The sequence below is a fragment of the Aspergillus ibericus genome (assembly GCF_003184845.1).
Source record: "Aspergillus ibericus CBS 121593 unplaced genomic scaffold BO80scaffold_22, whole genome shotgun sequence".
NCBI lineage: Eukaryota > Fungi > Ascomycota > Eurotiomycetes > Eurotiales > Aspergillaceae > Aspergillus > Aspergillus ibericus.
The window spans coordinates 328,947-342,724 of NW_020292120.1; the positions used below are offsets into that span (position 1 = coordinate 328,947).

The 13,778-nt window shown below is 52.2% G+C and overlaps 6 protein-coding genes across 6 annotated transcripts; 4 read left to right on the forward strand and 2 right to left on the reverse strand.

Annotated features, from left to right (window-relative positions):
* The first annotated feature begins 1,106 nt into the window (after positions 1 to 1,106).
* On the forward strand, positions 1,107 to 3,146 carry BO80DRAFT_100581 (uncharacterized protein). Its single transcript, XM_025713324.1, has 3 exons — positions 1,107 to 1,975; positions 2,032 to 2,777; positions 2,836 to 3,146. Exons 1-3 carry the CDS (start codon positions 1,375 to 1,377, stop codon positions 2,950 to 2,952), a joined length of 1,464 nt encoding a protein of 487 aa, XP_025574828.1. The 5' UTR covers positions 1,107 to 1,374; the 3' UTR covers positions 2,953 to 3,146.
* An 865-nt stretch (positions 3,147 to 4,011) lies between these two features.
* Positions 4,012 to 6,074, reverse strand: BO80DRAFT_383223 (C2H2-type zinc finger protein). Its single transcript, XM_025716917.1, has 2 exons — positions 5,935 to 6,074; positions 4,012 to 5,862 (listed from the first exon to the last, which is right to left on the reverse strand). The coding sequence occupies exons 1-2, from the start codon at positions 6,011 to 6,013 to the stop codon at positions 4,262 to 4,264; spliced, it is 1,680 nt and encodes a 559-aa protein (XP_025574829.1). The 5' UTR covers positions 6,014 to 6,074; the 3' UTR covers positions 4,012 to 4,261.
* Positions 6,075 to 6,209: 135 nt separating this feature from the next.
* BO80DRAFT_425667 (DNA-directed RNA polymerase core subunit RPO26) lies at positions 6,210 to 7,328 on the forward strand. Its single transcript, XM_025719573.1, has 4 exons — positions 6,210 to 6,386; positions 6,508 to 6,801; positions 6,875 to 6,994; positions 7,056 to 7,328. Exons 1-4 carry the CDS (start codon positions 6,352 to 6,354, stop codon positions 7,087 to 7,089), a joined length of 483 nt encoding a protein of 160 aa, XP_025574830.1. The 5' UTR covers positions 6,210 to 6,351; the 3' UTR covers positions 7,090 to 7,328.
* A 1,695-nt stretch (positions 7,329 to 9,023) lies between these two features.
* On the forward strand, positions 9,024 to 10,722 carry BO80DRAFT_100976 (MCT family MFS transporter). Its single transcript, XM_025713329.1, has 2 exons — positions 9,024 to 9,318; positions 9,377 to 10,722. The coding sequence occupies exons 1-2, from the start codon at positions 9,140 to 9,142 to the stop codon at positions 10,503 to 10,505; spliced, it is 1,308 nt and encodes a 435-aa protein (XP_025574831.1). The 5' UTR covers positions 9,024 to 9,139; the 3' UTR covers positions 10,506 to 10,722.
* Positions 10,723 to 10,785: 63 nt separating this feature from the next.
* BO80DRAFT_100618 (peptide alpha-N-acetyltransferase complex B subunit NAT3) lies at positions 10,786 to 11,843 on the reverse strand. The gene is made up of 3 exons (XM_025713326.1): positions 11,636 to 11,843; positions 11,334 to 11,565; positions 10,786 to 11,238 (listed from the first exon to the last, which is right to left on the reverse strand). The coding sequence occupies exons 1-3, from the start codon at positions 11,802 to 11,804 to the stop codon at positions 11,067 to 11,069; spliced, it is 573 nt and encodes a 190-aa protein (XP_025574832.1). The 5' UTR covers positions 11,805 to 11,843; the 3' UTR covers positions 10,786 to 11,066.
* A 471-nt stretch (positions 11,844 to 12,314) lies between these two features.
* Positions 12,315 to 13,680, forward strand: BO80DRAFT_356912 (uncharacterized protein; the record flags this gene model as incomplete). The annotated part of the gene is made up of 2 exons (XM_025715813.1): positions 12,315 to 13,036; positions 13,104 to 13,680. The coding sequence occupies 2 exons, from the start codon at positions 12,315 to 12,317 to the stop codon at positions 13,678 to 13,680; spliced, it is 1,299 nt and encodes a 432-aa protein (XP_025574833.1).
* Positions 13,681 to 13,778: the final 98 nt, after the last annotated feature.

A 13,778-nucleotide genomic window follows, 5' to 3' on the forward strand; every position in this document is an offset into this window, starting at 1 on the left:
CTCCGTGCCTGTCAAGACCATCTCTGTCGGCTGTCAGGTGCCTTCCGAGCTCGCGTGGGTCAACAAAAGGTCTTCTGACCTGCGACAACGTAAGAAAGGCCTGGCGACATGACATGTCCAGGCACATGCACCTCCACATTCCCAAGGCCATGACACTTGAAGTATGGCTAGGAGTGAGTTTCACCAAACCTCATTACAATCCACCGAAATTCAGGCTGTATATGGCACCTTTCGCTGGGTGCAAATACCAGAAATGAAGCATCTGGATTGTCTAGCCTGGATACCATCTCAACGATTCGTCGTATCCGGCATTGGTTACCCATCGTGCTTTCTTCCCGATGACTCGTCGATATGACTCCACAGCCTTGAATCCGGTCTCGAAAGCATTCGTTATTTGAGATCTTATCACGTTAGAGATCGGATGCTGAGCCTTGGACATGGCCTCGCAACCTCGATTGCTACCATGATACTCGGCATGCATTTTGATAGATGCCTAATCTTTCCCTGTAAAGTTGCTATTCATGTCTGTGTTTGTTCGCACAGGCTTCCTTGCTGTATTCCACTGGTCGACACACTAAACAGGGGTTCTCAACGGATATGAAAGCTCCTCGACACACTGAGATCGTAAGTCTTGATAGTAAGCCACAAACTCATGGAGCGACCTGGACGATCGCGTTTGTGGAGATCTGCCAGTCTCGCTTCGACCCCATCTTTGGTTATATTTCCCTCGCAGTGTATGGCCGCTCCTATGTTGATATCTTACCTTCATTCTCTCCACGAATAGTCCTTCCGTGGTACACCCGAAGCTGAGTTCAGCCCTTCGAGTGTTCGAGGTCATTCATGGCATCTTATGAATATAACACCATTCGGTTCCTGGTCATTTGAAGCTGATATTAACTGGGCCATGGGGGTTTGACTGCAATGATTTCGGTTGAAGATGCTGTTGAGACCAAGCGATGTGCGGCCTGAGCCAACCACTGCTGTCAATGCAAACATCTGATATTCACTGGTCCTGTTGCTCATTCACGGTCCCAACTCATCCTTGCCTTTGCTCCTCTTCATATCACACTTGCTCTCCCCCCCTCTTTTTTCTAATCCACACCCCACTTTGGCTTTTCTCCTCTTCTTCTGTGAGGACCTTAGATCCTTTTCATCATTTCTCTACCCTCCAAGCACACCAGGGTGCGTGTACCTCTCTTGAAACATTCTGGTCTTCCGATTCAGGTTATCGGAAAGTTCTCCGACGACGTTTGAAAGTCTTTCTGTACATTGACCTGTTTTATTCTCCCGCTTCCTTTACTTTCTTGTCACAACTAATCAAAGGAATTCGGAAGCAATGTCTAGGATCGGTATGCATTAATCGGACTTGCCGCCATGAACATATCTCGCTCCTATTCTGCGGCTCGTACGCCCGTTCTGAAGAATGCTGCCGGACCGATTGACATCATACTAGATGAGCCTACTGATACCTGCGCAATGGCCGAAGAGAAAGCCGAGGAGATCATCGAAGCTGAGAACGAGAGGCTCGATCAACTGATGATAGAGTTTACCAGAGGCTTTGATCCCGGAATCTTCGCTGACGAGATAGCTTACTCGCTCCCCAAAGTTCTTCAAGATGTCTTCCCCGGTTCCTACGAGCATCTTCTGAGCATGTTATATGAGAGCGATGCCAATATGCATGCTACCCAGGTCAAACTCGAGACATGGCTCCTGAATCGTTACCCACAAATTCTCAATAAGATCACCGAACGGGGCGAGACTAATATCACTGACGAGACATACTTTGGGGCCGAGATCGAGATTTTGAGAAAGCTATTGGCGTATCTGCGTAAGGAGACGGACAAACCTGTCTTTTGGCTCAACTCTCGACGTGCGAGTCCTACCAAAGCTCGCCAGCAACTTGAAGCGTCCATCAGAGTGATTGAGTTGTTCAAGAACGATGTCATGGCTGCGATGAGGTCGGACACTGAAGACAGTGAGTGACAGGTGAGGCCAGATCCTGTAAATTCTTATTGGTCTAATAAGGCACAGGGAAGATCTACAACCCTCTCCCCGTGTCGATGGAACGCACTGCCCTGCTAAGCATCAAGCAACTTCGAATTGACGCATGCAAGGCTTCGCTTTCCTGGGATGGCTACATGGATTCTGCTATTGTTCTCACCTCGTTTTTCCACGCATACAAGGCATACACTTGCAAGCACAAGCCAGACAAAGCACGTGCATGGGGCTGGCTCCCCCCAAGAGGGCTAACACCACCACCTCTGTCTGCTGAGAAAGCCAGGGTGGGCGATCTTACTGAATGGTCTTTCAAGATCAATAAAAATGGCGTCTTTGATCTGCTACTCAAGACTGCTCTTTGGCTCGGCTTGGCAAGGGGTCTACCAGCCGTACATCTCTTTTGTGACGTCGCCAGGCTGTTTACTACCCATATGCCCTCCAAAAAGGCTAATGAGACGTACGTCCGATTCTTGCGACATTTGACCCAGACCAGGGTGTCTATTGGAGGGATCAAGTCTGCGCCGCCAACACCCATCCCTTACAAGAATAAGTCCGAGGCAAAGTCGAATGATGATTACTTCGAAGACGTGTGGAGATCGGATAAGGATTTGGCGAAGGACCTAGCAAAGAACCTGTCTCTGTTCGACATGAACACGACCAAGGATTTCAAGCTGGCTACGGCTCCTCCTCGACGCTCGTTCCGCAAGAAGGCGCAGATGATCGAGCAAGCTTGCGTTGTCGAAGAGACCTTCACTGATGTTTGGCCCCAGAAGGATCCGGTAAGTTGCGCTTTCATTAGGTATCACATCATAACCCACAGCTAACATTCCTCGACAGCTTCCTCCGAAGGCACCCTCTTCATCTGCGGCTCAACGTAAGCCGGCCCCTCGTCCTCAGAACACGCAGCCCGACCTTCTTGAGCAGAACGAATATGTCTCCGTCCTCAATTGGTGAGCGCGCATGTTGCAGCTCTAGGATCTATCCAGCAGACTCAGACTGTGTTTCTCTCGCCGTTGAATGCAGTATTCTGTCGATCTCAACAGTATGTTTCATGAGCGCCGTCGTCGAACAGCAAACACCAAATCTCAACTCCCACAAAACACAGGTGAAAATACTACAAGGAACACAACCTACATGAACTAAGAAACCAGGTACACGATTGGCGATCTTGAACCAAACTTCTTAAGAGTCAGAATTCCCCAGATGGTACAGAATCTTTTTCAGGTCTCTCAGAAAACGGAACCACATCCAGGATTCTTCCTTTTCGACATTTTGACACTCACCACCCTTTCGCATGTCATTGCCCAACCATCCCCTAAATGCTGGCCACCAAGGGGACAGTAGGCGAGACAGGCCACTGGGTAACCCGTGAGCTTGACATCGTTGTTGAAATAAAGCAATCTAGGATTCCGGAGCACACATACCCACATAACTTCAACCTCTCCCCTCTTTTCCACTTTATGTATTAGCTTAACAGAAAAGAAAGAAAAGTCTCTTTATGTACACATTGTGCCCAAGGTTTGTTTGTTGACGTTTTTCCCCTTTCATGCGCGTTCACAGTACCGATCTGTATACGTGAACACAATGTAAGCTGACTATTATATCTATCTAGGGCCCTTTTTTTCTCTGCTTAGCGATATCGTCATGGCAACCTCACTGCTGAAATGGAAAAGGGTTGATCCAGTGAGTGAGCGAGCGAGCATGCTGATGATGTCGTTGACAGTGTGTTGTGCTGTGTTACTAGGTGTTTTCACTCTTGCTGTTTGATTCATTCTCATTCTCTTTTCTTTTCATTTTCTTTCTCCTTGCTGGGTCAAGGTGTATATGAACGGACCACCACTCGCTATCACTCTCACTATCACTCTCGGTATACAAGATGTTGTATGCATGGACATAGGACTATTGTACATCATCTGCATGTATACATATGTATGTGCTCTACGGGTCATTCGGTTGGTGGGTCGGTGGCTGGCTTGCTGGCTGGTTGTTACGGTATACGAGATTGAGCGACATGGGACATTTCTCATTATCTAAAGTCACCTAGCTAGAGGGTCCTTTGAGACTAGAAGGACGAAAAGCGAACACAGAGGGGATAGGATGTACGGATGGAAGCCAAGAAAGACAAGAAATAGAGATCATTCATTATTTCGTGTTCTGAGTCGGTTCGTGAATACGTTATAAAAGCCCGGAAAGGTGTAGGTAGGTAGGTAGGTAGGTAGATGGGTAGGTAGATGGGAATAAACAAGTCCAACGTAGTCCAAGTTTATGCATCCGCCATATTATACGCCAACAAAGGATCAATCATCGCCAAATCATCAGCACTGGGTATCTTGGAATCGTCGACATCTTGCATCATGACATCAGCATAGCTGCTGGGAAATTCGCCCGGGTGATTCGAGGAGTCGTCTATAGTGTATAGGCCGGGTTTGGACTCCGCATCCATGTCGCTTAGGATATACGGCTCGTACGAGGCGGAGTCGTCGTTGTCAAACTCGAGTCCATAGATACCGAAGATATCTCCGGTAACGGGCTCATTGTCGTCCGCCAATAGCGCCCGCTGCATGAACATATCGCGGATCTCGTCCTCGGTGCACCCGTGCTTACTGCCCATGTGTACCCACAGATCGTAGTTACGGTGGAACCGATGTGGACAGCCTTCGATAAAGCACGCAATTTGCCGACCGGTTTCTTCGGCGTAACCCTCGCCCGTGAGGGCGGCCAGCGCAGAAGGACCGGCTTGGTGACTCGGTGTCTTGCTCAGTCCCAGACGCTGTCGACGCTCGGCTTTGGCATTCTGGAAGCCGAGATGCGCGGTTCGAATATGCTCTTCCAGGGCGAGTTTACTGCCGTAACGTTTTCCGCAGCCGTCGGCGCCTGTCCAACCGATGACCCGTTTGGACGTGGAGAGATCGGTCTCACCGCAGATGAAACGCTTTTCACCTTGGTGAACGGTGCGGATGTGCACAGTCAGGTTGCCCTTTTTGGTGAAGCTGCTATCGCAGCCCGGGACAGTGCAGGGGAAAACTTTCCGTTCTTCCAGGCTGACGTTGCCGTGGCTAACTTCCAGATGACGGCGGAGCTCTCGGGCCGTGGAACAAGTCATATCACAGTTGGGACATTGTGGTGGGTGGACAGTTCGAATGTGGGCTTGGAGGAGGGCGTAGGTCGGGAATGTTATTGTAATAGCAGGGGGTTCGGATGATGGATCGGTATGCTCAGCCTGCTGGGCGCACTCGGCGCAGGTGAATCGCTTCTCGGCATGGACTCGGCTTTCATGGGCTCGGAGGTGGCCTGCGCTGTCAAATGCCATGGGGCATTTCTGACCGGTGGTTGGGTCAACGTGCGGACAAGGAAAGGGCTTCTGCTTCAGATGCACACTCATGATGTGTTTTTGAAGCGTTGAGTGTTTCCGGAAGGTCTCATCACAGGGTGGAAACTCTGTGCAGCGGTACTTGTCCCTCCCATCATGAGCAGCTATGTGTCGACGAAGTCGGGAGCCAGTCACAAAGCTCTTTCCACATCCTGGGCGATCGCATATATAGTCCCTGACCCCGGTATGGGCGCTTTTGATGTGGTGGTTCAAGTGCGATGCCCGGAGAAAGGTCTTATCGCAATCATCGTGTGTGCATTGGAAGAGTCTCTCATTATTATGTGAGCGCAGATGCTCCTGAAGTCGCGCTGGACGGTTGAATGCCTTAGAGCAACCGTCAAACGGGCAGCGGTGAGTTTTCAGCTCCGATGGATATCGAGCGGAAATCGTCGACATGGGAGTCGCTGGTGTCTCGTTGAGACTGTCGCTAGCGACACTGGAGTGGTCCGAAAAGTCATATTCGGCGTCCGAGTGTTTTTCTTCGTAGATGGGGTCTGAAGTATAGAGAAGACGATTAGCACCCGAGCGAATCTAGACTCGGATTCTAGCTAGGCATGTTCTCTTACCGGCATCGTCCAGCGCTGTCCGATTTTGCACTCTCTTGGGGTTGGGCAGATCCCCCGAGAATTTTCGCTTCTGAGCCATAGCTCTGTAAGCCTCCCGACCATCAAAGCCCAAGGTTAACGAGCATTCAACAGGAAAAGAGATCGAAGGTGCGAGCAAAAAAGTTGGCTGGCCAGCGAAGGCCTGGAAATTTTGCCCAGGCGGTGAGCATTATTCCTAAAGGGGACTAGCGCCGGACGAGGGACAGGAACTTTTTCCGCCTTCTGGAAGTCGCGACCTCGATTTCTTCACGAGGAGAAAAGCCCGTCGCAACGTTTGTCGTCTCGTCCCCAACTGGCCCGGTCGCGGTGCTGCCATTGCCTTCGCTTGCGTCCTTCTTCACGTGCTTTGTTTCAATCCAATTCACTTAGACCGCCACGATGTCTGACTACGGGGATCACGATGCTGAGGAAAAGTAAGAGACCGGTGCCCCATGAGAGCTTGCGCAGATGAATGCCGCGTCCCCGTGTTGTCTGTCGATAGCTATCATCTTGCTGGAAGAAGGTCCTGAGATTCTGACCTGGCCTGTCTTACAGTTACGACTACGAGCCGGAGCAGGAGTACGATGACAACGAGCCCGAAGACTTCATAAACCCCGAGGATGTCGACGTCGCGGAAGGCGGTGCCGATGAATACGGTGAAAGCTCATATGCGCCTGCTGTCAATGGAGACCGCGTTGTCGTTTCAGGCGATCCGAATGCGGGGTATGCGGGCAAGGTCATGGAACAGGCGCGGGAGAAGAAGGTGCCGAACGACCAGCGCACGACAACCCCATACATGACCAAGTACGAGCGCGCGCGTGTTCTGGGTACTCGCGCTCTGCAGATCAGGTTCGTCTCAGAATTTGATATAAATATCGGGCAGTGGGGGAGAAACGCAGTCGGATACTGACCATGGTCCCAGTATGAACGCCCCGGTGCTTGTCGACCTTGAGGGCGAGACGGATCCCTTGCAGATTGCCATTAAGGAGTTGAACCAGAAGAAGATTCCCCTCATTGTGCGGAGATATCTTCCCGACGGATGGTAAGCGGACCTCCACGTGGGCTTGGGTATTTGACATACCGGATCTAATCACTACGTACAGGTACGAGGACTGGACCTGCGAAGAACTGCTCTAGACGCGGGGATGGTATGGGTGGCTGTATATTCACCAATGGCTTTTTGTTTCTTTATTGTGTATGTCTTTCGTCTAAGATCTTTCTCCCTGGGCAGCATAGCGTTTGGAGTTATGGGAGTAGGGTAGCGGGCCGCAACGGCCTAGGCAGCCTCTGGGTCACTGGGAAGCCAAGAAAACTCAAAAGAATAACGCATTGCAGTCTATATCAGTAAAATGAAAGAAAAGTTTGATGTTGGCATGCTTTCGTTTGGAGTATCCGAGGTTCCCTTTTCGACCCTAGATCTATCAGGTTGTAGCGAAACGTCCTCTTGGAGCAGCGCAAACATATCACTGGGTGTCCGTCGTGAAGGTGCGATTCAAGGGATAAGCGTCCTTATCAGGTGTGGACGCACGAAAGCTGGCTGCTTTGTAGATGCGAGTATGGCGGCAGTCAGGAAAATACTTTGCTATGTCGTTCCCGCATTCCAGATCCATGCATTGCAGCTGTCTGTCATGGGCCACGTCATATCGGCCTCGTCTATTTTGAGGAACGACATACTGCTTGGACAACTGCTGTTTGTCGGATGGGAGGCAACCTGAGGTCTCCTATAGTCCGGCATGTCCGGTCAATTTCGTAGCTCGTTGTGGAGAGTAGGCAGTCTATCCTGGCCTGAGCCGACACAGATGCCTCAAATGAAATGCAAACTGAACGCTTGCCATTCGGGCTTGGTAGGCAATTTTCTGACCGCCTCTCGCTTCAAAGTTGAAACAACCGAGGAGAAATAATGGAACAACGTGAATTGTCTCGCGTATGCACGAAATGGGCTAATGCAAGATCACCCGGCGTGATTGGCTGCCGCTGCCGGCCCAATATTGAGAGGTCACTCAGTCATGGAGTCATTCTATGTTCCATTCCATGAAAGTCGTCCTTAATCTCTCGCCTCGGTCGAGTCGGTCAGCTGCATCAACATCATTCATCGCACTGTCGCAGGCGGTATCAGGCAGGATTTCCTGCTTACCAACCTAGCCGATCTTCATCGGCAAGTACCCCATCTCGGGTTCCAGGCCCGACGCTCGGCCTTCGCTCCGGGCAAGTTGGATCCCACATTGTGAGTAATCCAACTTGGTAACTACTCCGTAGTATCGTCTTTCTCGTCGCTCTCGTCGCTAGTATTTCTGGTTGATCAGTCCATAGTCGATGCACACTTGCTCACTCATTAGGTACACATGCTGGTTTGGCAGTGACATTGGGTCGCTCGAGGTGATCCTTGACTTGTCATGTCGGAGTGGTTCGGTTACAGTCTACGAACCAGCACCACATCAGTCCATCATGTCTGAATCAAAGGACCAGGAACTAGCCCGGCTAACAGAAGTGATATGCACTTCGGCCCCCGCCTGGATAAGTCGGCACGCTGCCACACCCCCAGACACGCTAAGGCCTGCCATGCGCCATCATCCAATCGTGCTTATGCAGAGGCCATCCACAATAACCATACTTGTGAAGCACCAGAGGCAGTCATGCTGCTCTTCATGCTCGTATTCTCAGTTCTGTGACCCTCGACAACACATCGGGTCATGTTCCTGGGGAAGAGGTCCTCCAGGCTCCGTCCCCTCGGCAAGCGACTCCATCACTGTACCCGGAACCCACTCGTGGCGTGCCCAGTAGGCTTTCTTCCCACGATTCACTTGACTGTCTCGATTCCCACTTCCAGGGGTTCTGACAACATGAATGGCTACCGCCAGGTGGATCCTGACTCGGTCTCCGTTGATTCTGCTTTTCTAGCTCTCAAGCTTACTCTTAGCCGCGCTTAGGAGGGCCACCTTAATGATTTTTTACTGAGTCATTAATAATATATAGTGAGCTGAACCTCCACCTTGTTGGGCCTCTTTCCCCTGCTTCAACTTCAAGTTTCAAATCCGGGGAATTTTTATTACGTGGTGACTCAAGGTCTCTGTGAGTGCTGTACCACGGGTTTGTCTGGATCGCTGTCTGTTTCGCCCTCCAGCCCATCCCTTCTCTGCTATCCACTCCAAGAAGGCCGTGTGTCTGCTCGTTCATAACCGGGGTGGAAATGGGGACCAATGCTGATGTCGAAGAGAAGGCCGTTGCGGGATCTCTCGCTGCAAACAACCATGACGGCAACGGACTTGCTACTCCGCTGGAGGAGAAAGCCCCAGAACCGACCTTCGATACCGGCTTCTCGTCATGGATCCAAGTGCTAGGCTCTTTCTTCCTGTTTTTCAACTCATGGTACGTAGGGCCTGTCTCATACTCTGTAGGGCCTTGACTGATGGATGATGACGGCTAGGGGTGTCATCAACACCTGGGGTGCTTATCAAACATATTATGAACAGAACTTGTTGTCTCACATGTCTTCTTCCTCCATTGCCTGGATTGGCTCGCTTCAGGCCTTTTTACTGATGCTCTTTGGGGTGGTCACGGGTCCTCTCTTCGATGCGGGTTACTTCCGCCAACTGCTCACCTTCGGGACCATCGTGCTTCCCTTCGCGTTGATGATGGTCAGCCTTTCTACCAAGTTCTGGCAGTTGATCCTGGCCCAAGGCATCTGCATTGGCCTCGCTGCCGGATGCCTTTTCGTCCCATCGGTTGCCATCCTGCCCCAGTATTTCAAGAAGAAGCGAGGTCTGGCCAACGGCCTCGCCGCCTCGGGGAGCAGTATCGGAGGTGTAGTCTATCCGATCATGTTTGACCAGCTACAGCAGCGGGTAGGTTTCCCCTGGGCGACTCGAGCAATCGGGTTTCTGTGTTTTGGAACCTGCTGCATCTCCTACAGCATCATGCGTATGCGATTTCAACCGACGGAAAAGCGCAAGCTACTCCAGCTGTCTGCCTTCAAGGAGCCACACTTTGTGATGTTCTCGATTGGGATGTTCCTGGGTTTCCTGGGCTTCTACAACTTCCTCTTTTACATCCAATCCTACGCCATTGACACCGGTATTGTCGGCTCCACCCTGGGATTCTACCTGCTGTCGATGCTGAACGCGGGGTCCACCATTGGGCGTATCTGCCCTAACTTCATCGCGGATCACACGGGGCCACTGAACGTGCTCACTCCTGCGGCTACTGCTACTGCCATTCTTGCCTTTGCTTGGATCGGGGTTCACAACGCGCCAGGCGTTATCGTTCTGTCTGTGCTGTATGGTCTCTGCTCTGGGGGGTTCGTTTCACTTCCACCTGTGGTGATGGTCACTCTGACCAAGGATATTCGTGACCTTGGTACGCGTCTCGGCATGGTCTTTGCGATCACCTCAGTGGGACTGCTGATTGGGACCCCCATTGGCGGCGCAATCCTGGCCGACACAGGGAGCTACCTTGGCGTGCAGCTCTTCACGGCCTGCTGTCTCATCTCATCCGCATCCATCTTTGCAGCCCTGAGACTGTCTCGTTCCGGAATGAGACTTATTGCAAGAGTGTAAAGCGCTTCTAAGCTGCATGAAACACCACATGAGGGTAGTGGAAGGACAACGTTACTGGAGACTTCTACTACTACTACTCTTACGCCACGAGGATTGACAGGCCTCGAGCAGAACCGACCACCAAGGTGGTGCATGTTCATTCGACAACTTGCATTTGCATCATGGAAAACCGGTGTTCTGGGACAACAAAAGCTTTGATTATTTGACATGGCAACGGCCTATAGATCAGATTCAAGATTTAGACTAGACCATAGTGCTTAATGTATATACGAGCCAATGTGATTACGGGCGCGACTAGAAGCCCTTTTTGAGTCTCCTTGTTCCCATAGTTCAATTGAAGCTTGAGCTTACATCTCCAGTCTCCATGCATACCATGCTCATAGACCCAGCGCAAGCAGAGCCTCAACCCAGGTAAGAAAACGCCCGAACACCGCATGCTAGAATCAACCGCAATCCACTTTTCCTCTTTCGTCACCCCCTCGCCGCCCCTCCCCCGCATCCGACCATATGCACCCGTTTCTCCGCTCAGCAGGTTCATTCACCAATTCACACGACAAGTCCTCAGGAGACATCAATCGGATCGACCAAGAAATTCTCCCCATTCTCCCGAATATGCTGTAATTTCTTATCGCGACTGCACGGCTTGCGCATATCGAAAGCATCCTCGCCCGAATCCGAAAAGCCCGTGGGATCATCACTATAGTAATTCACGACTCGGCGGAAGACGGAGTACCTGCATGATTTGTTTTTGATTAGATGCTTTCGTTTCTTCCTTTGTCTCCAGTGGGAGCAGAAAGGCGGAAGAGAAGAGGGAAAAAGAAAACTCACCCCATGCCCTTGTACATCCCCACAGCTACTTTATTCCCCGCTCGTACGTATAGATCGACAAACCAGGCGTCGTTGATGTCGGAGCCCTGTTCTAGGCGTTCGGTGAGGCGACTCGCGTGGCCGAGGCGGCGCCATGCGGGCGCAACGGTTAAAACGGTGATGTGACCGTGCCACGGCGTGTAGTGCTCGGAATGACGCATCGTGGCGGGTTGTTCTTCAAGCTTGCCCATGACTGTAGGTGGAGGTTTAGAATATAGGCTTTGGGGGCGATATGAAGAAGGTATGGTGGGTGGGGTACTAACTGTAGCCCACGATGCCCTCCTGGCGATCTTGAACGCTGCTGAAGAGGGACGGCCATCGCATGAGGTAATTGAGGTAGAAGCCCAGGTCGTAGTTCTCGGTCAAGGGGTCCAGGTTGGTGAGATTGAGGGACAGCAGGTCCGTCGGGGACATGCGCCGGATGGAGCTCATTGTGACGGTTGTTTTGGGGTTTGGTGGTGATGATGTTGATGGAGGGGAACAGGAAATGAGATCGGCGGGCCTGAGAAATCGGGGCTTGGGCGGTCACGGGGAACTTCACGGCGCGGGAATCTTTTTGATCGTCGGCCACTTTGGCTCTCCTTCTCCTTCCCCCCTCATCGTCTCTGCCTCTCGCTCTCTCCGGCCCCTGTTCTGTTTCTTCGACTCTTCCGTTCACTAGATAGCCGGCCTCGCCTCTCCTTTCCTTTCCTTTCCCCGTCCCTACGACTTTCCTGGCTGCGTTGAAGCATCCTGGTGATGCGGTCGGCAACCCACCATTGATTGATCTCCCCCCCCCCCCTGTTCGTTGTTTACTTCGCTGCAGCCACTTACGAATTTCCAACCCACGGACTGGCCCCCTTTTTTAAACCGTCAAGTCCGCATCAAACTGTCGGACTGATCCCTGAACGTTCACACCGCATCGCATCCTTCCTTCACCTCCTCTCCCGCCCCGACTGCAACATGCCGTCCATCCCACCTCCCCTGACTATCTCTCACCGCCATACTCGGAGTCGGTCCTCCAACATCGACATCGACCCGATTTCCCCTGGCACCTATGCTCCAAATGGCTTCTCCTACCGATCGCCTCGATCGCCTCATACTCCCCGTTCCTCCGCCCCCTCGTCTCCCGTGGACTCCCGCTCTCATCACGCTCAAACCTTCAATGGCTCTCATAGAATGTCGGTCGACTTCGGCGGTGCAGCTAGCGAAGGCGGTGGACTAGGTAATTTGGCAGACGAGCTCGCCGATGCATGGGAGGAAGAAGAGGGAGGCTATGGATACGCTTCCGGGCAGGATACAGGGGTCCCTGATGCACAGTACGTGGATCGCAGTGACGACGAAGACGCATACCACCGCATGGACACGGGGACCCGGACACCGTCATCGGACTACTCGCCGGAACAAAGTTCGTCTCTGCATCCTCCGAAGCCCAAGACCCGTAATGGTACCCATCGACACCGGCGGCACGAATCGCAATACGATGGCTCCGATTATGGGAACGACTCAGATTTCGAGGAAGCCGATATGCCGCCTAGTCTGGAGATGCAGATGGCGGAAATTGAGAGTCTGGCCCGTCGCGGTCTAGAGAACAATGGCAGTGAGAATGACTTTGTTTTCCAACGTGCGGTGGAAGCCCTCCGGGATCTGGGGGGTCAGAGTGGGATTGAAAATAACGCCATGCGGTATGTGCTGGTTGTGCGGTGACATGGCAGTGGTCTGGTGGATCGCTAACGCTTCATTGACATCTAGACTCATTACCGCACACTCTTCCATCACCTCGCATCTTACCCATCAGACGCGGGCACTTCAAACGCTCACCCATCCTCTCCTTTTCTCGCCCTTTCCGCTCCTTTCCTCGGATGCCATAGATGCGCTCATCCCTCTCATCGACGACGAACTCCTGCCTAACCTCCCATATCCTTTCCCGGAACAGCCACGTCACTCCTCAAGACCCACTACCCCCTCCCAGTCACCGTCCCTCAACCCTCTGGTCTCCCTACAGACGCTCGTCTCGCAAACATCCGACATTACCCTGTCGTTACGGGGCCTGAGCGATACCTTGTATGAATCGCGGCAGTTGACATCAACGGCCTCGCGGAGACTCCGCTCTGCCCGCGAACTTGTCGCGGACCTCCGCCGTGAGGAAGAAGGTCGCGAGGAGGGCACCCGGTGGATCGAACGAGGTGATTGGGACCGCAAATTGCGGGACCGTGAAGCTGGCCGCGTCTGCGGAGACGTAGTCAGCGGCTTTGAGGCGGTGTGCGGCGAATGGCGGGAGAAGCTCTTCGGTGCTGCTGCTGCGGGAGCCGAAGTGGCTGCTGCTTGATGATATGACTACTTTCTTCATACACATTGACAGAAAGGGAGTGGGGGATGCAGCAGAAGACGGGACAGAACACCCTCAACCACTTTTTTCATGAGATA

Coding starts and splice junctions, on each gene's coding strand:
- BO80DRAFT_425667 (XM_025719573.1), top strand. CDS start 6,352: ATGTCTGACTACGGGGATCACGATGCTGAGGAAAA. Junction 6,802..6,874: donor ACTCGCGCTCTGCAGATCAG/GTTCGTCTCAGA, acceptor CCATGGTCCCAG/TATGAACGCCCCGGTGCTTG. Junction 6,995..7,055: donor AGATATCTTCCCGACGGATG/GTAAGCGGACCT, acceptor CACTACGTACAG/GTACGAGGACTGGACCTGCG.
- BO80DRAFT_100581 (XM_025713324.1), top strand. CDS start 1,375: ATGAACATATCTCGCTCCTATTCTGCGGCTCGTACGCCCGTTCTGAAG. Junction 1,976..2,031: donor GAGGTCGGACACTGAAGACA/GTGAGTGACAGG, acceptor AATAAGGCACAG/GGAAGATCTACAACCCTCTC. Junction 2,778..2,835: donor TTTGGCCCCAGAAGGATCCG/GTAAGTTGCGCT, acceptor ATTCCTCGACAG/CTTCCTCCGAAGGCACCCTC.
- BO80DRAFT_100618 (XM_025713326.1), bottom strand. CDS start 11,804: ATGAGCTCCATCCGGCGCATGTCCCCGACGGACCTGCTGTCCCTCAAT. Junction 11,566..11,635: donor GGAGGGCATCGTGGGCTACA/GTTAGTACCCCA, acceptor CTCCACCTACAG/TCATGGGCAAGCTTGAAGAA. Junction 11,239..11,333: donor GGGATGTACAAGGGCATGGG/GTGAGTTTTCTT, acceptor CAAATCATGCAG/GTACTCCGTCTTCCGCCGAG.
- BO80DRAFT_100976 (XM_025713329.1), top strand. CDS start 9,140: ATGGGGACCAATGCTGATGTCGAAGAGAAGGCCGTTGCGGGATCTCTC. Junction 9,319..9,376: donor TTCCTGTTTTTCAACTCATG/GTACGTAGGGCC, acceptor GATGACGGCTAG/GGGTGTCATCAACACCTGGG.
- BO80DRAFT_383223 (XM_025716917.1), bottom strand. CDS start 6,013: ATGGCTCAGAAGCGAAAATTCTCGGGGGATCTGCCCAACCCCAAGAGA. Junction 5,863..5,934: donor GACAGCGCTGGACGATGCCG/GTAAGAGAACAT, acceptor TCTATACTTCAG/ACCCCATCTACGAAGAAAAA.